Source organism: Poecilia reticulata, linkage group LG2, assembly GCF_000633615.1.
Source record: "Poecilia reticulata strain Guanapo linkage group LG2, Guppy_female_1.0+MT, whole genome shotgun sequence".
Lineage (NCBI taxonomy): Eukaryota > Metazoa > Chordata > Actinopteri > Cyprinodontiformes > Poeciliidae > Poecilia > Poecilia reticulata.
The window spans coordinates 28,215,746-28,243,063 of record NC_024332.1 but is presented as its reverse complement, the minus strand read 5'-3'; the positions used below and the strand labels follow the sequence as shown (position 1 = coordinate 28,243,063).

The following is a 27,318-nucleotide window of genomic DNA, read 5'->3' as shown; positions in this document are numbered from 1 at the left end:
GCTCCCAGGCCTCTGGTAGAGGACCCGAGCTCAGAGGATGAAACAGACCACCCGCGGAGGGTGAGAAGGGAATTATTATTATATATATGATTTATACTCTTGTGTATAATTCATGTATGCTGTATTTTGAAAACTTAATATATACAGGTCCTTCTCAAAAAATTAGTATATTGTTATTGTTATATTTGAGAAGGACCTGTATATAAAAGAGAAAAACTTTTGTCGATTACATCTAGTTTTTCTCTTATACAGCAACAGTATTAATGTATGCTAGGTCTGTTATGTAGCTATACCGGCGAATTTGAGACAGGAACGATCTTGGTGCCTGTATCGATTTTTCATTGTAAAAGCACATACTCACTCACTAAAGCTATGTGAGTATATATAGCACCGATAGTTTTATTAAAGGACAAGTCCAAACACTTTGCACATTTCTGTGCAGAGTGTAAAAGGTGTCATGGTTAACCAGCATGATGGTTGACCTGGATGCCGTAGTCGACATCAGCAACATTTATGAAAACCGAAACAGCTATTGTACATTTTCACACTGGTGCAGTGTCATGTCTTTATGCTTGTGTGCTTGAAACAGAGCAGAAGTTTGACTTGGTGTCACTAAATACTATTTTTAGTTTCTGTAGATTCACACTTTATGAGAATAATGAGCGAGTTCGACGGTGTTAAGAGCGGCGCTGACTTTGTGTCACGAATAAAGTTTGCCAAAAAAACAAGAAAGGCAGCATCAGATAAAAATGCTGCCTTTCAGATAAATCAGATAAAAACATAGATAAGGTTTTACCGTCACGGTTTTGGATTTTCAAAAGTTCAGCAGTTTGATAAGGGTGAACACACCCAAGGAGAAATCATTCATATAAACCTGCTGTGGTACAAACACGAGTTTTAAATCCCAGTTCACTTTAAAATCAAAATGGTGAACCGGCATAATGCTGTGTCGCTGTGTCTGCAGGTAGATAGTCTTATCAGAAATGAAATTTAATTTGTTAATTTTCTAGGTGCAACCTTTTCACTTTGCTCTTGATCAAAAACTTTTGGATTCTTTTTTTTATCTATTGTTTTCTACTAGGAAGCGTTTGAGCAAAAGCGAGGGCAGGTTGAGGCAAAGGAAGCTTCAGGCCGAAAAAGGAACCAGATAAATTTGAGTCCCTTCAGATCAAACTGTGGTTCATCATTTAACACCATCTTTAAATAGGAACAAAAAAAAAAACACCTACAGAACAGAAAAAAAATTAAATAAATTTCTTCTGAAAATGGTCAGAAGATTAAGTAAAACGATAAAGGCAGCTAAATTCTGAAGAAAAAAAAAACCTTAGAAAATCTGAAGAACTGATAAAAACACTTTGAAAGACTTCAAGTCCGGGTTCTTGGAAGCCTCATTTAAACAAATGAGCGATAACTCAACACTTTTCCAATAACCCAACAGAGTTAATAATAGTTAAATCAAATTTAAAAAAAATTAACACAATAACACTCATTTTACCTTCAGAAAATAAATAATGCTGAACCGTTGACATTCTTGGAAGAAAAAAAAACACATACAACTTAAAGAAAAAAAAAAGTAAAATATGGAACTTAACATAGTTCCTCAGTGTAACTAACCCGAACAAAGCCTGCAGGAGGTGATGTTGACTAAGAATGAAACTTGCTAATATGCAGTCTCAAACTAAACTATTAATACAGCAAACACTTGGTTTCGAAAACATCTCTAAAGGGAGCGTAGGTTGGTCATTGTTTGTGTTTTTCGGTCACTGAAATAGTTGAGTCCACCACAACTTTCAAAAACACAATAAAGCCTCAAAGATTTAAAAAATAAAAGAGAAATATGCTTTTCAGGCGTTTGGGTGAGTGGCACACGTCTTCCACACATTTCAACTCAAGTAAAACCCAACAACTAAAATCTAAAATGGTTAATTTTAGATTTTTATAGGTTGGTCTAGTTAAGGTTTTATATTTAACTAACATTAAGGGGCTTTAATTGCTCCTACTTACTACTTTAATAGCATACAAACCCATGCAGGCTGCACAGTGGCACAGTTGGTAGAGCTGTTGCCTTGCAGCAAGAAGGTTGTGGGTTCGATTCCCAGCCCCGGTCTTTCTGCATGGAGTTTGCATGTTCTCCCTGAGCATGCGTGGGTTTTCTCCGGGTACTCTGGTTTCCTCCCACAGTCCAAAAAMATGACTGTCAGGTTAATTGGCTTCTCCAAATTGTCCCTAGGTGTGTGTGTGCATGGTTGTGTATCCTGTGTTGCCCTGCGACAGACTGGTGACCTGTCCTGGGTGTACCCCGCCTCTCGCCTGGCACGCTAGCTGGAGATAGGCACCAGCACCCCTCCCGACCCCACTGAGGGACATGGGTATAAGAAAATGGATGGATGGATGGACAAACTCATGCATGATGTGCATTCAGTGCCTCTCAAAAGTTTAAATGTCAGGGATTTTTTTTTAACAAAGTGGTGCCTTGGTCATGCTGGAGGATTTATTTTCCTCATATGTAACTGAGGATTTTTTGGATAAGGTTGTAAATACTTCAAAACAAAGTTTGGGTTCAAAAACCCTTCAGTCGTCCACTAGATGCTAATCGATGGTTTCATTTTCCTGCATCATAGTAACTCCAAGTATCCACCTAAAAATCAACAAAATAACATAATAAGAGGAAAATTAAGCTCTGAAATGGCCCTGGTGTGGGCTGATTTCCACCAACGTCCATCCAAGAAGGGTTATTATAAGTTTTAGTTTCTGCTTCAAAGAAACAAAAACCCTCAGAAGAACTTCAAAGTTTTTCTGAGGGGACAGAAGAACTTTTAAGTTACTTTTCATGCTCACTGATGTTTTAACAGGTGTCTATGCTTCTATAATAATAATAATAATAATAATAATAATAATAATAATAATAATAATTAAAGTGTAAGTTGAGTTCACTTAAGCTGCTGTGTGTTGAGACATTTTTGCCACAATATTGGGGCCTCTACTTGCACCCTTTTCTTACATCATATACATTTAGGCAGAAAAAATTTACCTCGAAAATTTTTTATTTCAGGTTTTGATGTTGTCAGATTAACATCCAATGTCTTTGCTTTGGATATTTCTCACAGCAAAGAAATATACAAAAATGTGGTAAACATAAATTTTACTGGTGTAGTAAAAAATTATTCCACTGTGTTTCTCTACAAAAAAGCTTACATCAGCTCTAAAGTCGAGACATGGGGTTTTCTCTCTTAAATATATAACTGTTTTCTAATATAAAAATTTGACCTAAACATACAGCTGCTTATGATGCACAACAGCAGTGGGAAGAAAAGTAACCAAAAGGGAAGCCAAATGTTGGTGGCTGAAGTACTAAAATAAATTTGCAGTGTTGGAAAACTAAGTCAAATTATTCACTGCAAATTCTCATGTTTTCACTAAAAACAATGAAGTTCAGCTTAACTGCTAAAAATAGTGTCCATAAGTATGTTAGTGGAAAACCTTTTACATAATTCAGTCCTGGTTCGCCGACTTCCATCCTAAATAAACATCCTTCAGTTATTAATGTGGAGTTGGAGGCCAAACCAATCACAGGCTACATTAGGCACAAGGTCAGGATTCTCAGTTGACAGCCGTGATGTCACAGTGATAAAGAGTTATGTTTGACGCAGAAGGGATGGGAATCCTTTTTCTTTTTGGCGTGGGATAGGGAGTGTTAGTGAGGAGGAAACATACATAAATAAGGTTTAATTGAACTTAAATATCAGGCTTGTCTGTTTCTTGACAATCAGGGTTACTTTGGCAACAATATTCTTAGCCGTGATTTGATGGTTGGAGGGCTAGTTCTGGTTAGTTCCCATTTAAATGCCAAGCGTCGAGCAGCTTATCTGTTGAAGAAGCAGGAAGTGATGAGATACAAAATATCCCTTAATGCCTCAGATAGCAGCACAGTTGCCATGCACCCTCTGACCAGCAGGCAAGGTGGGTGGAGTGTTATGCTAAAGGACACAACGACAGAGGCAGGAATCGAGCCAGCAAGCCAGCATCTTGTTGCTTCAATCTCTGTCAAAGATGGTCCTAAAACAGACAATTCACACATCTGGTTAGCCTAAAATTAAATCTCCAAAGATTTGTGGGAAATGAGGGAGAAGGGGGGCTATTGTTAAAAATAAAGTTGTTGCATTACACAAAATAAAAGAAAGAACAACTCAATAAATTATACATAGATTACAACTACATTAAAAAGTATTTTAAAACACACACATTTTACACGTAAAAATTACAAAAAGAAAGAAATGCATGTCAGTGGCATGACTTACAAGCTTAAGTTTCAGTACCTGCTTGGACAACTTGGGATCCAACTCTTTCCCTCTGGTGTTATAGTTCAGCAGCTTCATTTGCTGCTTCGTCTGGTGAGGATGTTCGTACTGCCTCTCTGTCACGCCTTAGAAACCTGACAAGTAAAAACAAGACATGACTTGAGCAGCATGATTTTAAACTGGCATCAGAGTTAATGGTTAAAGGCTGTTGTAGCTTTTACCTTGGAAGTTTAAAAAATCCATGTTTGTGCAGAAATGCAGCAATGCCAGCTGCCACAATGATCAGAAGAAGAATACAAAAAAAAATCCAACCAGTTGTGGAGCTTGTTCCTGTTAAACAAGACACAAACGTAAAACGGTAATTAAAAACTTGATTTTGACAAACTTGTAAAATGTCATATATGATTTACATAACTCTCACAGAGCTCAACATGTAGCTTCTACTAGAACTTGAAAACAAGAACTGCACCAGACCAGAATATGTCTGGTGCCCACAGAGCCAAAGACTACAGTTCAAGACAAGAGAGGTGATAGAAGCCAATGGCCTATATTTTTGCCTGACTAAAATAGGCTGTGGCTTGGAAAGTATATATATTTGAGGTAGCGTCTTCTACCTCAAATATATGTTTGAGGTAGCAGTAAGTACTTTCTGCTACCTCAAATATATATTTGAGGTAGCAGACGCTAATGTGTTATTCCCCTTGCACAGAAATAGTGCTCCAGAAACTGATGTCCTTGTTTGAGAACAAGTTTCAGGTTTCCCCCCTCTGAAATCAAAATGCATGTTTCCTGAAGCACTGCAGTCAACTAAGGCAACCTCTAGCAGTGAGCCCTGTTTGTCTTAGCCGTTTAAAATGTATCTCGTTCTCCAATTTCTGCTCCCTAAAAAAAGAAAGAAAGAAAACCTGTGCTTTGTTTTGTTGAAATATTTAATGAAAGTAAATCAGATTAAATGACTGGTTGCCATCCGACCGCTTAAAATCAGGCCTCTGACAGAAATGTTTGATCTGATAAACTATTTCCTTGTGTTCAAATGAATATTTTGGTATGTAGTTTGTTTGTCAAAGCCTATTCATCTGTATGTTTTGGTTTTGTTTTTCACCATTTTTAGATTTACTGGTTGATAATGAGTCCCTTGGTGGTGCTAATAACATGCCATGAAAGGCCACACAGACGGAAACCCGGATCCAGGCCAATTACATATCGGGGCTCCTGACAAAGTTTACTAGAGTGCACACTTTGTTTTACTAAAACTTAAATTATATTGTGGTTTTACATGATAGACCAACACAAATTAGAGCACAATTGCAAAGGAAAGGGGGAAAAAAACTAATGTTTTTAAATAAAAAGTTTATTTCAACAAACTACCTTCAGAAGCAGCCAATTAGTTAATAATATTTAGCCTGTTTTATTCAATGCAGAAAAATTATTTGGATGTTTCTGTGAGCTTTTTCAAGTATTGCCAAAGACAAGTCTGAGCTGTCATTCTAGCACAAGAACGACCTAAACTGTTTCATTCAACATCTGGTTGTGTAGCTTCTCTTCTAGCATAATGCTATATTTAATTTCAGGGCCGTTTCACAGTCTACACTCCCGCACAAACTCATCAAAACAAAACAACAGGAATGGCCGCGCTGACTCCATCCTTCAGCCCTGCACAGTCGCCTTTTTATAAGCAGAGATTTTCATCCTGTAACAAGACCAAATCCTTCAACTACAAATATCTCACAGTTGGAATGGACACAGTCCCCCGCACCATTAAGCACCAAAAACATGTGAGCCCCTTGCACACAGAATTGGGTCATTGTTGGGCTTTTTCTCAGAAATACAGCTCCCGGTCAGAGCCCACAGGTCCAGAAACATATTGAGAATAGCTTGAGGCTTCAAAGAGAAACACACATTTTGGAGTTTGTGTAATAAAATGCTGTCCTGTGTTGACGTTAGTCTACAGAATAGAAAGTTTGGTAGTGCACAGCACTCTGCACATAAACCTTTTCAGTTTAAACCCCGTCAAGCTACTGATGAAATGATAATTTTGTTTCCTGCCAGAAGGGCAAAAACCGCCAAATGCAACAATCTGCAGCTGTGAAGAAAAGATAGGAAGGACAGAAACTCAGCAGATAGGAAAAACGACTCACATTGATTTTTGTCCGGATGATGGACTTTCAGTCTGCAGGCGCAGCAGAATTTCCTGTCCCCTAATAGCACCCTTTTCCTTTAGAAAACAAGTTAGCAAGTTTGCTGTGACCTAAACTGTTTTTTTTCCCTCTTTTCAGTTGTAATTGCAACCAGTCAATGTTGTTGACTGAAATAGGTTTGATAATAAAATATGCTGTCTGGAATATGTGGGTCTGTGGCTTGCATAAGTACTTTCAGACTTCTTTAGTTTGTCCTATTGCATAAAAACATTTAAATGGTTTAATTTGGATCTTATGTGAGATGTGTTTCACAAGGTTATTATGCTGTAAATAGCGGTTGAGAGTGTCTCCTCCTCACTCATTTATTATTGCTTTATTATTGGAGAGCCATCTTTATAAAAAACATTGCAGTCAAGTTTGAACAAGTCTGAGCTGTTACGTGCTCGGGGGTACGCTCTAAATTACAAAATAAAGACAGGATCATGAAGGATTTAGTCATCTCAACAGCAAAAGAAAAGAATGCAAGATTTTAAGACATTTTGTCTGCAATGAGCGAAAGACATTTGAAATAGCGTTTGGTTGTACATACGCAAGTGCAGTTGATGGTAGAAAACTGTGAAGCTAGCATGAATGGAGATGCAGTCTGTAAATTACATACAGCATTCCCTTCACTATTGATTACATGCAATCAAGTTTCTTCAACGTCAATTCTGGGGATTTACTGCACACAAGTGAAACTCAAAACTCAAGTCACTGAGTGATCAAGAATTGGTGTAAAAGTGGACTGAATACAAATTTACAAGACATGATTCTGTGATGATGTTTGGTTGTGAGTGGTGAGGGAGACGCCGGTGAACCCAGGTAGTCATGATGAAAATGATGTTTAATAAAGAACGAGGAAAACAAACTCAAAATCCAAAAATTACTGGCAGCACAGGGGACAGAAACAAATGTTAGATGAGGACCAGACAAAGACAACAAGTGGACTTACATACACGAGGAGAATAATCAGGAAACTAGACACAGCTGGGATCAATGAACAGGGAGGACAGGAGATAGACTCACAGGGAAACAGGACTAAACACAGAAAATCTCAATATAACTACACAGAAAAACACAGATCACAACAGATTCGGATTTTAATTTGTAGGGAAAAATATGGTTGTAACTTTCTCAAAATCAAAAATGGTTTAAGTAGTATCAGTAGATTTTTTTAATGCACACTCAGTTTGTTGGAACTTTTGTAATAAAATACGGAAGTTCAACAAACTTATCATGACAGTTTGCAATCTGATCAGCTGATTAAGGCCATTATGTTAAACCGTCTACTGGGAGTGAAGGAGATTAGTTTCATAACGGCCTTTTGTTCCTCCAGAAGCTGGTTTATCACATGTTTTTACACAAGGGCATAAAGGGGAAATATACTGGGTGTTTTCATTAAATGTGTTATATCCTGGGACACAGGATGTATTCCAGGTGATGGATTTATTATTTCCTTTATTTTTACTTCTCCCCTTGCTTTTGTTGCAAGAGAAGATATGCCGATGTACAAAGTGACCTTTGTTTCGAGTACTATCTGCAGACACAGACAAGCTTTCTGCGAGAGGAACCAAAATACACTGACCACTGAAACAACCCCAGTTCAAACAAGCCACTGGACAAAATGCTACAAATTTAGAGAAGTTGAGGAGAACATTGATTATTAAAGAACAAAATATTCACATCCCCAAAGACTTGCTTGAAAATGTACAGAAAATACTTCCCCAAAATGCATGAATAGCTTATTTTAAACAGGTCAAAGGCAAATTATCACCTGAGAAACCCACGTAGAGGAAACTCTGATAGCTTCCGTATGTGTTATTTGCCTCACACTGGTAGAGACCAGCCAGGTCTTGAGATTCCTTCACAAATGTCAGCAAGGCCCCTTGAGTCAAGACTGATGGAGACAGAATGTCGCCTGACCTGCGAGAAAAAGTCAGGAAAATGTTTTAGCACACAGTGAAATTCATGTGAATGCTTATTTACCGTCTCATGGTAAATAACAGGTCACAAAGGAATGACGGTTCAGGATAATAAATGATTGCTTACATTAATCTAGGAAAACACCCACTGTGGGCGTGGAAACTGTAACTGCCTTGATCATACAGAAAGCTTAACCATGCCCATGTTTACCACCAGGCATGGATGTTAGTCATACCCACATTTATTCTGTGTAGTCTGTAATTTATGACTTTAATCATTGTTGTGCACATTATGACACACAGTGGGTTTTTTAGGAGGGGACACAGTAAAACCAGCTGTAACAAGTTCAGATCTTAAAAGAGAGTATTTTATAGTTTTTCATTGAAAATGGCCCATCCACATTTTTAGCACTAACCCCATAGTCATGAGTGAGTGAGTGTTTTATTGCAGGGTTTTCCCCAGTGTATTATAAGGCTTTACCTGCCCCCCACCCCTGCCAGGCTAAGCATTGCTTGATTTTGTTTTTAGAAAAATAATTTAAAAAAAATAATTAAAAAAAATAATTAAATTGTTTTTCCTCTGTTGTTTCACTGGTGGAGCAGAATTATTGATAAAAGATGAGTTGAACTTTTGCAAAGTAAGCTTATCAGCTCCTTAAAATCTTACATTTAAATGTTAAACAATTTAAAATCTTTTCATTTATGTATGCTGAAACAAATCAAACTTGGCAGCATTGATATTCTCCGTAAACAAAATTAGGATTAAACAGAAGTGTAAATAATTCATATTCATTTTAATAGTATTTTTTAAAATTTGTTTTGGATTTAAACAGCATTTCACTGGCGATGTCTTCCTGTAGCATATAATTACCCAGTAATGTTTTGACATTTCCTGTCAAATTAACATCTTTTAATACAAAAACACAATGTACCGCTGGTGATCCGCCTCGGCACTCCGACCAAAAGGCTTGGCAAGTTTTCTGTGTGAAACCCTTCAATTGGGCAGGTTTTTATTTTTCTGTTTAAACAAACAATTGTTTCATGTGAATGCTTATCCAATTTGTCATGTTACGGGCAGTTGAGGTAACTGAAAACAAAAGATTATCTTGTGTCCCAACTGATGAAGGCTGAAGATGAATTGAGGCAGTCCCAGACGGTTTATGGTTCAAACTCATGGCTCAACTTATATAAAGATTTAGTGAAGTGTGAGATTCTTGGAGTCTGGTACAGGGCCATTTCATTGCTACTTTATAATCTAGAACTATTAGACTTGTCAAGTAAGAAAACAAATTTAGTCAGAGTATCCTCGACTAAATTCTGATTCTTCAGGGGACACTTACCGTAGTTGACCTTGGCACCTTCATTTTGTTTGGAGGATTCCTCTAAATATTAGTTTTTATGCTTTGTTCAAGATACTTATAGTTGAACCTATTTTAAATACTGACTGAAGCTGAATTTTGAAGACGTTTTCATTCAATTAGTAAGTCCAAAAATCAAATATTGATGAGTAAAATGTCAAAATCAAGGTGTAATTTAGCAAATGGAAGATAAAATTAACAAAAGTAAAATCTATCCCATTTATTAAGAGTTACAGGACTTTTGCCACTTAGACAATAGAAGGAAAAAGATATCCACACAATTTTCTTTATTCCAGAATTTTCCAGATGGCACTGCAAATCTGTCCTAAAATTAAAACAACTGTAGAACTTTCCAATCTACAATAGCAAATGTTTTGTCCATTGATCTACATAATTTATATTTGCCAACTCTTGCTATGTTGGTCATGTTGCGCATGTTTACAAAGTGTCTAAGAGTAAATAGGAGCTTAAGAGTGTGAAGATTTAGTGTCCGTCCGTCTGTCCGTCCGTCCACTGCATATCCAGAGTCGGGCCCAGATTTCCCTCTCCAGCTTTAATATCACTTTGATAAATGTGGTCTTCTGGCTTTGAATGAGTTCACAAAACCAAAGCTACACCACAGTGTTAAAAAAGGTTGAAAACAACAATGAACAACATTTACATGGTTTTAAAGGAATGAAGACTCAATCCAACCGAAGTAACCAAAAACCACTGAACCTGTTTCATGAAAGAGACAAATCCAGAACTCTGGTTTCCCAATGGAGACAATAATCTTTAAAGTGAAAGTCTGGCAACTTTATCAGTAGGAGGGAGGAATAGGAAGGGGGCAAAAAAACTTTGAGACTGATAGTTTGGAAACATTCATTTCCTTTTCACTGAGCCCAAATTAACCTCAGACTTTTAGGGAGTAGTTTGACTGCCTACTGGAGAAGAACAGTTTGAAGATGAGCTCGTTTCAAGTTTCAGAACTCTGGAGGTTCACAGGAATCAACAAAAACTTCAGACTGAGTCAGTTTATGACTCCTGAATTTGAGGCTCACCACGGAGGACTCTGTATCCTTAATGGGAAACTGCATGTAGTTCAAAAGGGAAGATAATTACTATTGATTCTTTTACACATATGTGATAATATAAGTGGAAGGCAGGGCCCGTTTTGTCTCTTTGAAAAGTTGCCATAGAAAACACAATAATATTATTGTGAAGCTTCAAGGAGAACACCCGTCTTAAATATATGCTCAATATGTAGTTGATTTTTCCACCTAGGAAGAAACTTGCAAATATAAAAGTTACCTCTTTTACAAAAAAAACAAAACAAAACACATTGTTACAACAACCAACTGAAAACCTAGCTTTATGTTTACAAAATATCAACTTTCTTAGCTATTGTGGAAAACAATGCATGCCATGGTCTGTTTCAAGCTAAGTCGCAGCTTACATGTAAGAACATCAGCAAAAACATCTTCATCCTGTGGTGGAAAATAGCTATAAGTTAACATCTGCTGATCATGTTGGCTGAATGCTTGTGAACTCTCACCAAAAGAACTATTTGGGTTACATGTACAAGGCTGGGTTGCTATTTGGGTTACATGTACAAGGCTGGGTTGCTATTTGGGTTACATGTACAAGGTTGGAAGTTGTTTCTACAGCTGCATGGGAAACGGACTGTCTCACCCATTTGCTTTGAAGTCCTTATCTGTGGTACAAAACTCAGGTGTTGTCTCTGCATGGCAGAGCTTTCCATCCAGAATTGATTCATGATCGATTGTCCTATGAGCTCTCCGAGTTGTGCACAATTGATAAATAAGTCTGAGTGATTTTACCTGAATAGTGCTTGGTAGTATTTCTTTCCACAACAATCCCCAATAACTCTTGGTATATTGACTTATTGAACGACATCACAGTTTGTAGAGAAATGTTACCATTATTCCCTCCATTCATGCATTACTAAACTATTCCAGTATATTAAGGCAGTTGCTGTCCCACCAGCTGCTGTTTCCCTACGCCCCAAGGCATAGCGAAACATTCAGTCCATTAGCAGGTTCAGAGCTGCTGTGTTTTTTTGTGCTCATATGAGATTAGCACAGAAACCACACCTTTGGTGTTTACTTTGGTGTGGTTCAGCATTTACGATCCAACGTATTTTTTTTCCTGATCTCTTGGGCGACAGATTGAAGTAGTCGGAATAAGCAACAACAAAATTTGCACATCTATGATTGCACTGTCTTAAACAGAAAGATCCCTTAAAGCCCTAAATCTCAGTGGATCTAACAGTTACCTTTGGTTTCATTACTCCACTTTTGCTGGTTTTACAAAATGACCTTCAGCCATTTCATTAAAAATATGTTTTCTCCCAATTTCATAACTCTCTCTTTATGTACTCAATTCATGCTCACTAAACTGGAATGAGGAGAAGGCCCTGAATCATGCATGTGTTAGTTTAACCCACTGATTCTACTAATGTCAGCAGGGGAAGACCTGCAGATACAAGATCAAATCTAAATTGATAGCGCCTTTGAGGAACTCATTTTAGTCATTATATTCAAGCATGGACATGTATGGACACAGTGCAAAAACTGTTTTATGTAAGTAAAAAGAGAGAGAATTTGAATAACATTTTAGGTACTGTTAAAAAACAACAACTAATGCCCTCAGAGTAAAATTTTCCACATGCTTCACTCTGTTTTGACCCATCACAGTGTTGTAAAACCCTTGTTTTCATAAATACCTTTTTTCCTTGACAGTGCAAAATATAAGAAGAAGCGTTATGCCCCAGGTAAACTAGTATGGCTTTATGTCTCTTTATTGTCACAATAACAGCTTTGTTGGAAAATAAGGCCCCAAAGCAGGTGGATTTATGGCTGTTTGCTGTACTAACAAAAGGGGCGTAGTTGATGGGACTGTGTTCTGAAAACAAGAATCATACAGGATTATAAAGATGGCTTTACAAATTCCATCTGGATATTGAACTGATGAATGTTAAAGCTTCTAAGGTAGCGGTTCTCAACATGGGCGGTACCACCCCCCGGGGTCGTTCAGAGGATGGCAGGGGGCGCTGGCGCAAATTTTTACAAAAGGGGGGCGCTGGGATTCCTCTGGGGAGCGTTAGGTCGAAGGTAAACTTTACACCTTAAATGCACAACAATACCAGTTTAGACTTTGAGCAACTTACTAAAACTTTATTGCGCAACATTAAAACATGCCTGGCTGCAACTGCATCAATGGCAGCTCTTCTTCTCTTCAGTGTTGGTTAGCTTTTGGCGCAGCTTTGTTCTCCTGGTACTGGTAGCTTCACCGCATCAGTTCAGCGTTACACCGGCTGATGATGTTGCTGTGATTCACATTGTCTGGTGTCTGATTTTCAAATGTTTTATAGAGGATTATTGTACATATGTTTTGGCAGTTTTGTAATCATATCAAAGCAGCAACTTGTATTAAAAAGTGTTTTATTTCCGTTTGAAAGCCGCCCGCTTCCATGGAAGGACAACAGAAAATCGCTCTTATAAACATGTAATTACTAAAATCACGATACCCTCACTTTGTATCCCTCTGAAAAATTAACCCATTTAAATAAAGAAATCCCTCCATGGGTGATACCACGATAGAGAGYGTTCATTTTATAGCGTTAACACCGGTGCTGTAAGTGGTCCGGTATGAAACGGGTGTGATAGAACAACGGTACCACAGCACTTTTAAATTTCAATAATCAGAATACCGAAATTGTTTTCGTTGTTTTAAAAGGTTTATGTCAGTCTGCCTTTTCCCTTTTAATGCAAAAAGGGAAAACCTTTGTAATAAAGGTTTTATTACAAAGTTTGTTGGAACCTTTGTAATAAAATACGGAAGTTCAACAAACTTATCATGACAGTTTGCAATCATATCAGCTGATTAAGGCCATTATGTTAAACCGTCTACGGGGAGTGAAGGAGATTAGTTTCATAACGGCCTTTTGTTCCTCCAGAAGCTGGTTTAGCATGTGTTTTTACACAGGGGCATAAAGGTGAAATATACTGGGTGTTTTTAAATGTGTCATATTCTGGAACACAGGATGTATTCCAGGTGATAGATTTATTATTTCCTTTATTTTTACTTCTCCCCTTCTTTTGTTGCTTGTTTAAAGGCAAGAGAAGATATGCTGATGTACAAAGTGACCTCTTTCTCGAGTGCTATTTGTAGATACAGCTTATCTGCAGTCAGACAAGCTGTCTGTGAGAGGAACCAAAATACACTGACCACTGAAACAACCCCAGTTCACACAAGCCACTGGACAAAATACTACACATTTAGAGAAGTTGAATAACTAACCACATATAAGAGCAGAAAAATAACATTGAAGCTGGTATATTTTTGGCTCAAAGCTGAAGGTGTTCCATCACCGACACTTTCCTGAGTTGGAAGAAGTCAAGAGTTGTTTTGAATGGAAAGTGTCATGTGATGCATCACATGTTTTAATGTTGCAGCTGATAATTCACAAGATGCCTGTTTGCCACAACTTGTTTGATAAAATAAAACAGGCCTTCATTTTCAGAAATGGTAGCAGCCTTCCAGTCAGAGCTCATTCTCACAGTTTTACTAGTATATAGTTCTTATTATATACAAGTTGTATATAGTTGAAGATCCAGTGCTATCTCCTCATAAACCTTTTTAAGTGTTTTTAATTTATTTGTCTAAACAAACAATAAAAATGAAACGAGGAAGAAAAATGATAAAACAAAAGGACATACCAATTTTGCATAAATTGTTTGGAAAGACGCAGGCAGAAGATAAAACATATGATTATTTCATATTCCTCAATGTGAAGTAATCACATTGATTACAGCCGCTGCACATAAGCTCGGTATGAATGAGTCCATGATTCTGCGTTGGAGATAAGAGGACTACGTCCTTAATAGCAGATTTATTGTGGAAAACCGAGAGCGGTGGAGATACCAGCGACTTATATGTACGTTTCCAGTTTTTTGTTTTTAAACTTTGTGGGTGTGGCTTATATTGAGGTGTGCTCTATAGTCCAGAAAATACGGTATATTTTCCTCTAAATTTAATTTAAAGCGTTCCACGTTATTCCGCTGTCTCCAAATTAGAGATTTTATTTGTAACAACCGTCCTTGCTTTCCCAGTTTACCCCCAAAGAGAGGAATGGACATCATTTTGCAAACTCCTACACAATGTCTATGACTAATCTCAGAAATGTATAATAGCATTTTACCACTCAATACATTAAAGCTCAATGAGATCAGACCAGGATGGTCAGAAGAACTTGATACAAACATCTCTGAGGAGACTTGAAATCACACGTTTTTATTTTTTTTTGCTACATATATTTTTTGTGTATATAGTTATATTTATGCATTCAACTGTTTTAAAGAGTGATTGTTGTTATTAAAAGAAAGTAATGACAAATTTACCAAATTTTTTACATCTGACACATCTGAATAGTTCTATGAAACACTATTCAGTTACATTTTACAAACCATTCACAGGACTTATTATCATGCAATATGCAAAATTAACAACAGAACATGAAGCAGCAAGTAGCAAGAAGTACTACTAGTTCTTAAGACTTTAAAAAGCAACACGTTGTGGCCTGAATTAAGAGAAATTTCAGATTAGATGAAAAATAAACTCTAAGGAGGTGATTTCCTTGCAAATACCTAAATCACCCGATTTAGGTATTTGACTGCAGGAGTTTAGACTGCAGGAAACCACAGCAAGATAGGTTATCTGTAAATGGGGAGAATGTTCCAGTAAAATAACTTTAAAAACCATTAATGATTCATCCAAGAGCTCACAAAAGAAGCTGAATAACAACAACAAAAAAAAAGCACTAACGGACCACTTTTCTCAGCCAAGCTGAGTGTTCATGATAGCAAAAAAAAAAAAAAAGAGTGTGCAAAAATTAGAGATCCAGGTCAAAACCACTGCTGACCAAACAGAGCTCAAAGCTCCATTTTATACTTTCCAAAAACATCTTTATTATGCCCAAGGCCTTTGGAAAAATATTATGTAGACTGATAAAACAAATTGTAAACTTGTGAAAGGCCTGACAATTAATGTGCCTATAAATTAAAATGGATGAACCGAATGAGACTGGATGAAGAAATGGAAAGCAGTTGGGGGAATAATAAATGGCAAACTTTATGAACTGACAAAAACAAAAGACTCAACCAGAAAGTAACCTAAACAGCAACAGAAATATATACTAAATCTAACAAAACAAATCCAATCCTCAACAATAAGGCATAACTGAACTAACAAAAGGAATAAACTAGAATGGAAAGATAAAATAAATACTAAATGCAAACAAATCCAAAACTCAAATAAGAAATGACTGAACTAAGAGAGGGAATAAGCTAGGATAAGAGACAGTAAGACATAAAAACAAGAAAATAACAGAAGCAAAAGCTCACAATGACTACAGGAATCACAACAACCAGCCTTTAACAGGCCCTCTATGCTCAGAAACCCTCAGGTTATGTCGGATATTAAAATAAGTTTCATGATCTAATATATTAAAAGTTTTACAAAAAAAACAAAAAACAAAACAAAAAACAAGCATATACAGCCATTATTCACTTGACTCATGCTAAACCATTATCTGAACTCTCCCAGCTAAATTTGCCTGAATGATAACCAAACCTCTGGGGTTGGTGATAAAAATGATTTGTTATTCAAAACTGCTTTAGGCATACCAAATAAAGGAACAGTTATTCAAAACTACTGCACCTGCTCCAGGTAATGGTTGGGTTTGGGTTGCCTTCAGCCTCACAGGTGAAAACCAGACCCTCTGGTTGTTTTTTGATGCTCGCATTCAGAGGTGGATCTGTAAGCACAAAGGAAATATGTTATTAACACGATCAAATAGAAACTAATTGCATTACCGCAGTGCTCTGGTAAACAACGTCAGCAGTGACGCAGCGCTACATTTACAGGTCCTGTCTGCTCAGAACAGACTACTATGTTCATTTACGAACTACAGTATGTGCTATAAAGAACCCAGACACATTAGCAGTCAGCTTTGACAAAAGCCTTGTTTTATGCCAACTTCTAACATAAAAATACACAGAGATGGATTATGCCTTACGAGTTATTATCAAATGCATCATCAATTTTCAAGGATTTTTTTATGTCAATATAAAAACTCAAAGAGTAATTTGATGAAAGATTAATATCAGGGCATCATCTTTTTTCTCATGAGGTGGACCAAACTGTCACTCGAGAAACTTAACACAATATTTTCCTGCCAATTTGCTTTCCTCTGAGTCAGTTTAACAATTCATGAACTTTATTTTGTGTGTTCTCGTGTGTCATGTCATTTTTTCTTTCACAAAAAAATAAATAAAACGTTCAAAAGTTCAAACCGTAGGAGGATTGAAAGAAACTATAATTGTCATTTAAATATCTTTGTTTTTCAGCTTTTTCTGGATTACCAGGGTAATTCCTGATGAAACTTCAGGTAATACACCACACCCAGGGAATACATGTTCTTGTGTGGAAACACACCACACCTTCTAAAGTTAATTGAGTATTTTTCACAAGGATGAATGTGATTCAATGTTTTTTTAAGATCTAGTAACCATTTTTTGCACAGACTAAGTATCTTGCCAAAGAGCACAATGACTAAAACAGACAGCGCGTGGGTTCAAACCAGCAATTAACTCATACTTCTCATCACCACCCGGTAACAGAATTAGGTTTATTGAAACTAAATTACAAATACAGCTGAGTTATTTGAAGTCCTGGCCTCCAGCCTGTACATTTTTTTTTCTTAGTCGGTCATGATTTGTGGAAGTAGAAGGTGAGGATAAACGCAGGCAAACCCAGAATATGGAAAAACAATGATTTAATGAAGAATTCAAAAATAAAGAGTCCAACAGGGGCGGCACAGGGAAACAGACTAAACAGCATTACATGACGAGGACCCGGCAAAAGACAACATGTGGGTTCAAATACACAAGGAGGGTAATCAGGGAACAAGACACACCTGGGAACAATCAGGACAGTGCTGCTCTGTAGTGCTGCTCACAGCAGAGCAGCACTAAATAAACACAGAAAAACCTCAAAATAAATACACAGAAAACACAGATCCCCACAGTCTCGCTTGACAAAATAATGCCTTTCAGAGAAGAGACTCTTGGTTCAAAAGAGGTAAAGACTTTAAATGACCCCAGCATCAGTATTTCCAAAGAAACTAACCTTTGGCTTAGGCATATCAATCAAGTCATTCAATCAAGGATATTTGTATAGCACATCTCAACAACTAGGCAGTTAAAAGTGCTTTACATCACAAAATCATAGAATGCACAGTCAACAAATGAAACAATTTGTCAAGTCCCATTGTTAGTTACACATCACATTGTTGATTAATGTCTCATTAATATTGTTTCAAAAGCAACTGTGAGTAGTTGGGTTTTTAGTCTAGACAGTGGCGCAAAAAGTGGGTATGCAGGGTATGCAACGCATAGGGGCGCAGCACCAGAGGGGGCGCAAAACCCCGTCTGGAGGGGGTGGCGCGCCGATGTTTTCCCATATACTTTAGCGCGTCTTACGCTCCTTCACCTCGCGCACATAACGAGATAAATGTAGCGAGTTTTACCCTTCACATATCGTCACTCGGGGGGGAGGGGTGGGAGAGCTGGAAGAGCGGGAAGGAACTGGGTTCCCCCAAAGAAGGAGCGCCACCCTGACGTTCCTTCCCTGGGGGGGGGTTGATCTATATTTTCGCATCCACCTGAATAATGTGTAGTTGCGCCACTGAGTCTAGATCTAAAGGCATTCAGTATTTCAGCTGTTTTGCAGTTTTCTGGAAGTATATTCCAGATTTGTGGTGCATTTGTGTTTAGTTCTGGTTCTGGGGATGCAGAATCCAGAATAATCCTGGAAATGTTCTTCAGGTGATAGAAGGCTGACTTTTTAACTGTCCTTATGTGGCTCTGAAGGTTCGGGTCAGAGAGAGATTTCGGGCCTGATCGCTGGTTTTTAGTTGTAATAACTGAAGCTGTGCATTGATTCTAGATTGTTCCTCTTTAGATCCAAAGGCAACAACTTCAGTTTTGTTTCTGTTCTGGCACATCCACACATTTATCTGTTCTAAGCATCTGTTCAGTGCTTGGATGGGTTCACAGTCACCTGGGGACGTCGTAATGTAAAGCTGTGTGTCATCTTAGTAGTTATGGTAGCTAATCTTATTTCCTGTTATAAGCTGAGCTAGTGGGAGCATGTAGATATTAAATAAGAGGGTCTCTAGTTACTCATCAAACAAATAAATAAAAACCACCACTGGTTTTTCCACAGTCTGTGTTCATACGAGGGCAGTCTCTCCACTGTGGTGAGCATGAAAACCAGACTCATAGACATCAAAGAGGTTGGGTATTGTTGGTAAAGTACTTAACTGTTTAATCACAGCTTTGAGTAGAACGCTGTAGATGGGAAATATGCACTTAAGTCTCCAGACTGGAGGCTGTGAGTTACTATAAATATTCAATGGGAAGAGCCATAATGAGATATAAGGAGCTCCAGCTTCCACACCTGAAGTATGTGCTTACAGACATTTTGGCAAGGAGCCCAACACAAAACAGAGGCTTCTTTCCATCCATCCATTTTCTGTACAGCCTTGTCCCTTAGTGGGGTCAGGAGGGTTGCTGGTGAATATCTCCAGCAAACGTTCTGGGCGAAAGGCGGGGTCACCCTGGACAGGACGCCAGTAGGTCGCACGGAGGTTTCTTTCAAGGCATTAATTACCTTCAAGCTGACTTTTACCAGATGTTTTTCCTAAATATTATGTTAGAAAGAAAATATATATAACATCTGGAACCCAGAAGCAGTAATCTCAACATCCTTCATACTCCTGGTATTCAGGGAATTGAGGAAACTATTTTTGCTCATTAAACTGGTGGGTTGTCAGGGCCAGCAGGGCCTTCTCTGACAGCCCTAGAAAATTGAAAAGAAAAGTATAAAACGTCTTACTCATATTCAATTTTATCTATAATTAAATTTTTCTTTTGCAAACGAGTTGCTTATCAGTATTATTGAGGTTTCACTTAATTTCCTGCTTAAAAGGTGCCTTGAGCTGCTCCTCCTCAGGACCTGCTGTACAAATCCAGCCACCCTGTTGTCAAAAATACCAGGCAATAAGTCGTACTTGGCATGACTGACAGAATTATCAGCCAATCAAAATTAACATACAATGACGGTGCTAACCCTCTGGCCCTGGTGTAAGTGAAGAGCATCCCCTGCATTCCCTGTCATTTGGTGTTTACAAAATGGCAGCCACATCCGCTTCAACTCCGGTTTACAAGGCGTTCTTTCATGGATAAAAATGGTGGTGGAAAACTCACACCAAACCTGGATTCACTAACGCAGACCTGTAAGAACTTCGCAAGGTATTTTAAAGCCTGTATCTATGAGCGCTTACGAGTGGCTTTTCTTTTAATTGTTCGCTATTTGAGCGGTATGCATTGATAAGCTCAAATGGGGAACGCAGAAAAGTTTTGATAATGCGCATTGTTTTCTGTGTATTTTGCTGAAATATGCATTGATATATTGCTTGATGTGTGCATTGTTGGGCTGCTTTGTTGTTCTACTTGGCTTTTTTTTATTTCTGTGCATATTATTGGATGCCTGTGGCTTGGTGTGGTGCTTAGTTGTTGCACTGTCCTGCGCAACGTGTGTATTGTTCAGGCAAGCTAAACAGAATATTAAACTAGATTAGGTAAATCCGCATTGTGAAAGATTTACCAAGATACAAATTGTTAAAAGTGGGAAATGTTAAGCATCTTTACCATATATGTATTGGATTTTCTGCATTAGGTGTAATTCACTGTTGTCAGAAAAAGATAAAAATTACAGAAAATCAAATACACTGCTCAAAAAAATAAAGGGAACACTTAAACAACACAATATAACTCCAAGTAAATCAAACTTCTGTGAAATCAAACTGTCCACATAGGAAGCAACACTGATTGACAACGGGGACCCTCGTCGGGTCAATMAGTGTTGCTTCCTAAGTGGACAATTTGATTTCACAGAAGTTTGATTTACTTGGAGTTATATTGTGTTGTTTAAGTGTTCCCTTTATTTTTTTGAGCAGTATATTTGCTTGTAAAGATTCTGTTCACCCAAATACTCGGCCCTCAGCAACAGCCACAGTACCTTATGCGTCTCTTTGAGAAAAACAACTGCTATGAAAGCACTGGAATTGACGCAATATTATTCTAATTCCAGCTATTAAACAAATTAATACGCATCTTATAATATTTGAGAACCACTGTTATAAATGCAACGTATTTATCCGTGCACATCTTATGACTTCTTCACTAGTGATATTCAAGTTAACCATGTCGGATACCAGAACATACTAATTTACTGATACTTCCCTAAAGCTGTACATTGATATGTGACACATACAAATATTACATATTAAGTTGACTGTCATTGATCCCTTTTAGTGATTTGTCCTCCAGGTTGACTGTCAAGTTAAAAAAAAACAACACCACGCCTTTACCTGTAAAAATAACGGCTGCAGGATAAGGCTCTGTCTCAAATTTCCACTGTGAGGATGTCTCTCAAGGAGATGATGTTACTCTGGTAACAAAAGGTTCCCTCCACAAGAAGACACAGTGAAAGCAGGGACAAAGCTCCAAGCCATATAAAATTGCACACATGTAAATCACACTACCAACGACTGAAAGTAAAAAGTGCAGGGGATTTCCAGTGAGAACATAAAAATACTGCAGTGATATATTTTTGATGCAGGGATGGAAACAAATAATAGACTTATGATTTCAATGGCTGAATAGTGGTTTATTAGGTTAAAATGAAATCCAGTTGATCAACTAATAACGTCCACTTAGACCTACTTTTAGTGTTGGAGTTTGGCTGCTCAACCTTAAGCGAAGTCAATTGGTAGTTGTAAGAGGCAGAGGAAAGTGAAACCATCCAAACAGTCTGGTGTGGGATGCAAAATTCGTTTTATGCGGCCCTGTTATGAAATATAAAACCGACCAGCCCCTTAATTTATCATAGCACTCATTTAGCTGTGCAGCATCAACTTCTCAATTAAAAATTACTGATGAGCTAGAAAGGTGACGATGTGATGATGGAAAAGTGGAGGGAAACATGATGCCAATAATCAAGGTTGATGGTGAGGAATGTTGAGGTAATGCACTTCAGCAGGTGGGCATGGAGCAATCATACCCACCTACTGAGAGGTTACCCTTCATGTTATGGAAAGACCCTAGTTAATTTTTACAAATGTAAATTAGATGTATTAAAAGTCGATTCTGCATACAACATGATATTTTTGTTCAAATTTTTTTTATCCGTTTTTATTTTGAAGACTTATTGCCAGATTTGGGTAGCTACGCAGCGTTGTTAACTAAACTTGTCCTCCACCAGTGGGCCATTGTAAAGCTGTAACATTTAAACAGGGATACATGTACCATCTGGCAGTGTTTTTCAATCCTGCTGACTTACTCTTGTACAGGTTTGTGACCGACATTTACCTCCAGCGTCAGGCAGGAATTAAAGAGGTCTGGTCATGTGACCTTTCACACTAGATGCATGAAATTGATATTGCTTAGAGTAGACACTCTCTTATTTGATTGAAAAACTTCAATTAGTTTCTAAAAGTCAAAACGATTATTTTAGAGGTTCCAGAAGTTAGAAAAAATGTCTGGCAACAATTGTTGCTGGTGGGATTAAACGGGTTAATGGGTGGTTTGTTGGATTTCAGCAGCACACAATGGCACCCTGAGGAGGCATTGTTCAAGTTTGGTCTAAAATGTTGATAGACAGTAAGATGCAGGATTTAGAAACACTGCCAAAGGAATGTCAGGAAATGCCACACTGAAAATAACTTCTTGTCAGAAAATTGCCAAGAAAGCACTCAGATAAGGATTTTATCTGATTCAGTTAAAATCAACTAATGATGTAGACCTATTTTATAGTTGTGAAACCTGCTAATGAAATCCGGGAGGATCTGAGACTAAAACTTTCCACAGTGCTTCTGTAAAGTTTGCGTCTGTGAACATGAAAATCAGTCTGGTTTTCTGCCAAGTGAGAAAACCACAGAGCAGACAGGCAGGGTAAAATAAAATCTTCCTGGAAATTGCATTCTGGAGGAAAAACATCCTGGGTCATTTAGTTGAAGCACTTTTAAATAGATCAAACTTAAACTGCACAATTCTACAGTGAACATTAAGCTCTTTGTAGAAGAACCCGCCCATGCACTAAACAGATGCTTATCAATATGTAGATGTGCCTCACGTTTCTCCAGCTGAACAGAAACAGAGCTGAAGTTATCTTTGGAACGAAAGAGGAACGACTTACAGTGAACGCACATTTTCAATTTTTACAGCAAGAAACTAGCGATCAGCTCCAAAATCCATGGTATAATAATGGACTCAGATCTGAACCAAAGACAGTTACAAAGTTGGCTTTCTATCACCTGAAGAACATTTCCAGGATTAGAAGACGATGGACATGGGGAGTGTGGAGGTAACACAATACTCCCTCGCAAAGCTTTTGCGTTCCCTGGCAATAATGTACCGATCAGTTCATGCGGTATAATTGAATACTAAAAGAATTTCTCACAGTGGCCACCATACTTTCTGCTATAATATAGGATTTTTGTAAGGTTTTTCTGTGTATGTTGATATCTGATTGTGAAGTATCTGAAGTGTTATATTTTTTTCTTTAGGATAGAAACGCACCACAAACCTTTGATATAAACAGAAACTTTCCCTAAGAAGGAAGGAGAAAAATAATCCAAACTGTTTGGACTATTTCCGAGTTATTTTCACGGGATGACAGTTTTGATTGTGTCTCTTTTGTGTTGGTAGTCTGAACGGCTTAAAGGGCCGCTCTCATGTGCATCTCAACCTTACAAAAGCAGACATAAACATGCAGTGAATGAATCGAAGAGTTAAGAATATATAAACACGTTTTCACTGAGGCTCATTAACTGTGCATACATTTTCAATTTTAAATTGAACATTTTTGATTGTATACAAAATAAACCAGGGTGTGTTTGCTTATTGCGAGGGAATGCAACACTTTTACGAGGCAGCGCAAAATAAAAACTTTTCCCCATTTTCACTAGGGGGTTCCATACTTTTGAACCATAACAAATGAAACATTGACCAACTATTTTGATGTGTAATGATGATTTTGGTGATGGCACTCATCAAAATGTAATGTTTGCTACTGGTTTTCTCAATTGTTGACTGATTGATAAAGCTTAATGAGATCTATTGTTACCATGTGCAGAAAGCTTTCTTTCACACAGCTGTAGACCCATTTTACACACGTTAAAACATGTGGCAAAGAACCAATGAAGTATGAAGCATGGCTCGTTATCAGACCAAATCATTTTGCCCACATTTTTGCTGACATCATGTCGCTGATTGAGCAGTAATACTGGCTGCTACGACACCATTAATCCGTTCCCACACACACACACACACACACACAAAACAATGTAAAGCATTGAGATCCAGTGACTGTTGGTGTACCAATTATATACAATGAGCTCTTTGTTAAGTTAAAAAAATGAAAGACATGAAGGAAGTTGTTATGCTATCTGAGGTCAGATGGAAAACAGCTTTATCTAAACTGAACAGTAACAAATATTCTTTGTTGTCTCGTTTTGATAAAGAACAGAAAAAATAACACCACACCTTGTTCTGGTTACCTGGAGCACAAACACAGCAGGTTTGACTTTATACCGCATGTCAAGTTTTTACTTTTCCAGTGGGGAGAACAAGTAAGTACACAGATAATTTAGCAAGTTTTCCCACTTACAAAGCATGTAGGAGTCTTCAACTTTCATCACAAGTCCTCTTAACCCTTGTGCATGCGAGGACTGAGGGAAACGTAGAGGACTGTTGCAAATGATACAAGTTTTACGTGTGTGGGGTCTGTTGGACCCAATTTCTAAACACAACGGTTAAACTGTGAGTGATGGAAACAAAGACAAAAATCCAGAAAATCGCATTGTATAATTTTTAAGTAATTGTCATTTTATTGCATGGCAGGAGAGTTTAATCAGCTGCCAACCAGTAAGTATTCTGGCTCTCACTGTAGGAATGAAAACACCAGAATCTGAATTTGTTGGCCAAGTTTGTCCTCAAACGGGGAATCTGACTTGAGTTTCAATGTCTCAGCATTCAGAAAGTAGAAATTGCTAACCTCTAGTGAACAGCAGAGTTGCGTACTACTACAAGGTGTCCATTGTTTATCAGAGAAACAGCCTGGGGGATGAAAAAAACCTCTGTGACAGCAGGTTTTTCCAACTAGCATAAAGGCAAAAGATTAAAGTCTTTCATTGACATACCAGCTCACTGAAATATGTGACAGAACAAAGAGCCTTTCAGGCTGGGAAAACCTCAATTTCCCAAGCAGATGTTTCCCCACTTGCAAATATTTGTCATGAAACTGAATTTGATTGTGGTGAGGATAGAGGCACGGTGAACCCAGGAGGTGGTGTAAATGAAGGTTTTAATGAAATCCAGAGCACAAGATCCAGGCAGCACATGTGAGCAAAGGCAATAGCTCTGACACTGGTAGCAAATACACAAATGGAACAGGCAGAAACAGACACTGACGTACGACATCTGACAAAGACCCAAAGAAGAAACAGGTGGGATTAAATGCACCTGTGTCAGAACACAGGACACAGCTGGGATCGATCGAGTGGTAGATAAGACAACACAGGAACTAAATTGACTAGGAAACAAACACAAAATTTCACATACTCACAATATCCTTTGTTGTCTCATTTTGATAGAAACAAAATAAATCTATCAAAATCTATCAGTGTTGAAATAAATCTAACACTAAAGAATAATTAGACCAGTGGTGCCATAAGAAGGTCCTCGAGGATGGGCGTCTTGCATGTTTTAGTTTTCTCCCTGAGTTAACTCACCTGGATCTAATGACGGCTCGCTTGAAGGCCCAAGAAAAATATTGACATAATGAGGTAGCTGTTGCCACCGCAGGGAGAGAACTGAAACAGGTAGGATGTCGGCCCTTGAGGACCGGCTTTGGGCACCACTGAACTAGACTAGCAAAGAATGACTATAAGCAAAAACTAACATAACTAGTAACGCTAAGCAGAACGGACTAAAAGGAAAACAGGAGCAAGGCAGATCTAATCAAAATAAGAATACAAAATAATGACACTAGAATCAAATCAAACTACCAAAACAACTCAACAACTTGGGATCATAACAAGAATAACATTATAACATGATGTAAAGCTCAAAAAAGTTGATTGTACATCATAAAGTTTAATAAGTTTAAGTAAATAATTTGCATTTTATTGCATGACATAAGTATCTTATCATATGCAAATGAGTAAAAATGTTGGTTCTCACAGGTCTGTTAGTTCTTCTTTAAGACGTTCAGTTCTCCACTCATTACCTGTACTAACTCTACATGTTTGAACTCTCAAACAAACTTCAACGTTTCCATAGTGGCCAAGGCCAGAGAGCTGTGTAAGGACAGCTTACACAGCTCCGCATTGCGGAAGCAGAAGTTAATGTCAGCTTACTGCTCGCTCAGGACAGACAGGCTGCCTGAAGACGTTTATGGCAGACTGTTTTTGCAATAAAAGTTTCCCACAACACAGACAAAGAGTCGCTAGATTTATCACTAGTTGATGTTTTGGAAAAAAAACAAAAAAAAAAAGCTACTCGAGGAAACTGAAAAATCGATAAATATAGTGACAAAGTGGATAAGTGCAAATTGTTATCTGGCACAGTGTGGCAGATAACAGGTCTGTTATACATCTGGTTGAAAACTTTGTCAACGTCTGTTTATTTCTTCTCTTCTTTTCAAAACGAACAGCCTTTCTCATTACCTTTCCGCTTGAGTGAGACAGAATGCATTTTGTTTTAAAATACAAAAATATACCAAATTTCAGATAAGTTTAATTAGCTTTCAAAATAAAAAAAAATAATTCATAGTGAATTTCAAAAATCATATTTAGACATTTTATTTTGTAGCAGAGGTGGCAAAAGGGGTTCTTTCAGCTTAAAAGGTTGCTGAGCCCTGATTTAGCATAAAGTAGATCACATCAGTCCTGCTAATGCAATCCAAGTTTCTGATATCATGGAGATTAATGAGACTAACTGTATTCTGAACGGCTTACCAACAAACTGAAGAAGATGCACCATGAATCCGGACCATGAATCCAGACCAATAAAAGAATATTATCATATCTGACTGCCACAGAAATTTAAACCCTTCTCTGTCATTTTCTAGCTGTTAATAGCACTAATTTGCATTGGTATTTGCAGCATATTTAAATATCAAGGAAGGCATGACAGTAAAGACTGGCACCTTTCTTTCATTTAATGCTAAGCTAAAAGCACACCCCAATGAAAATTAAACAGGAGCTGCAGTTTCAAACAAGAGACTTTCTAACATCCTCCTTGCAAGAAGAAACAGGGAGGCATTACGTAAATTTGAAAACCAGTGAAAACTGTTGTCTACGGACATAAACTCAGCAGCATCTGTATGAGCATATCCAAAATGAAACAAGAAACAATTCTTTAGAAAAACTACA

At 37.7% G+C, this 27,318-nt stretch overlaps 1 protein-coding gene across 4 annotated transcripts in view; it reads right to left on the bottom strand.

Annotated features, from left to right (window-relative positions):
* The window catches only part of LOC103459524 (poliovirus receptor homolog), a 54,449-nt gene that overhangs the window by 22,759 nt on the left and 4,372 nt on the right, over positions 1–27,318 (bottom strand). For 2 of the 4 annotated variants that reach the window (XM_008401157.2, XM_017310842.1), the window contains exons 4-9: positions 16,476–16,572; positions 8,250–8,398; positions 7,800–7,805; positions 4,520–4,637; positions 4,317–4,432; positions 2,324–4,056 (exon numbers count right to left, since the gene is read on the bottom strand). In XM_008401157.2, the coding sequence (XP_008399379.1) occupies positions 4,357–4,432; positions 4,520–4,637; positions 7,800–7,805; positions 8,250–8,398; positions 16,476–16,572 (446 nt within the window). In that variant the 3' untranslated portion in view covers positions 2,324–4,056; positions 4,317–4,356. Of the gene's footprint in view, positions 1–2,323; positions 4,057–4,316; positions 4,433–4,519; positions 4,638–7,799; positions 7,806–8,249; positions 8,399–16,475; positions 16,573–27,318 lie in introns of those variants that run through there. The other 2 variants (XM_017310829.1, XM_008401169.2) reach the window with 2 other exon arrangements.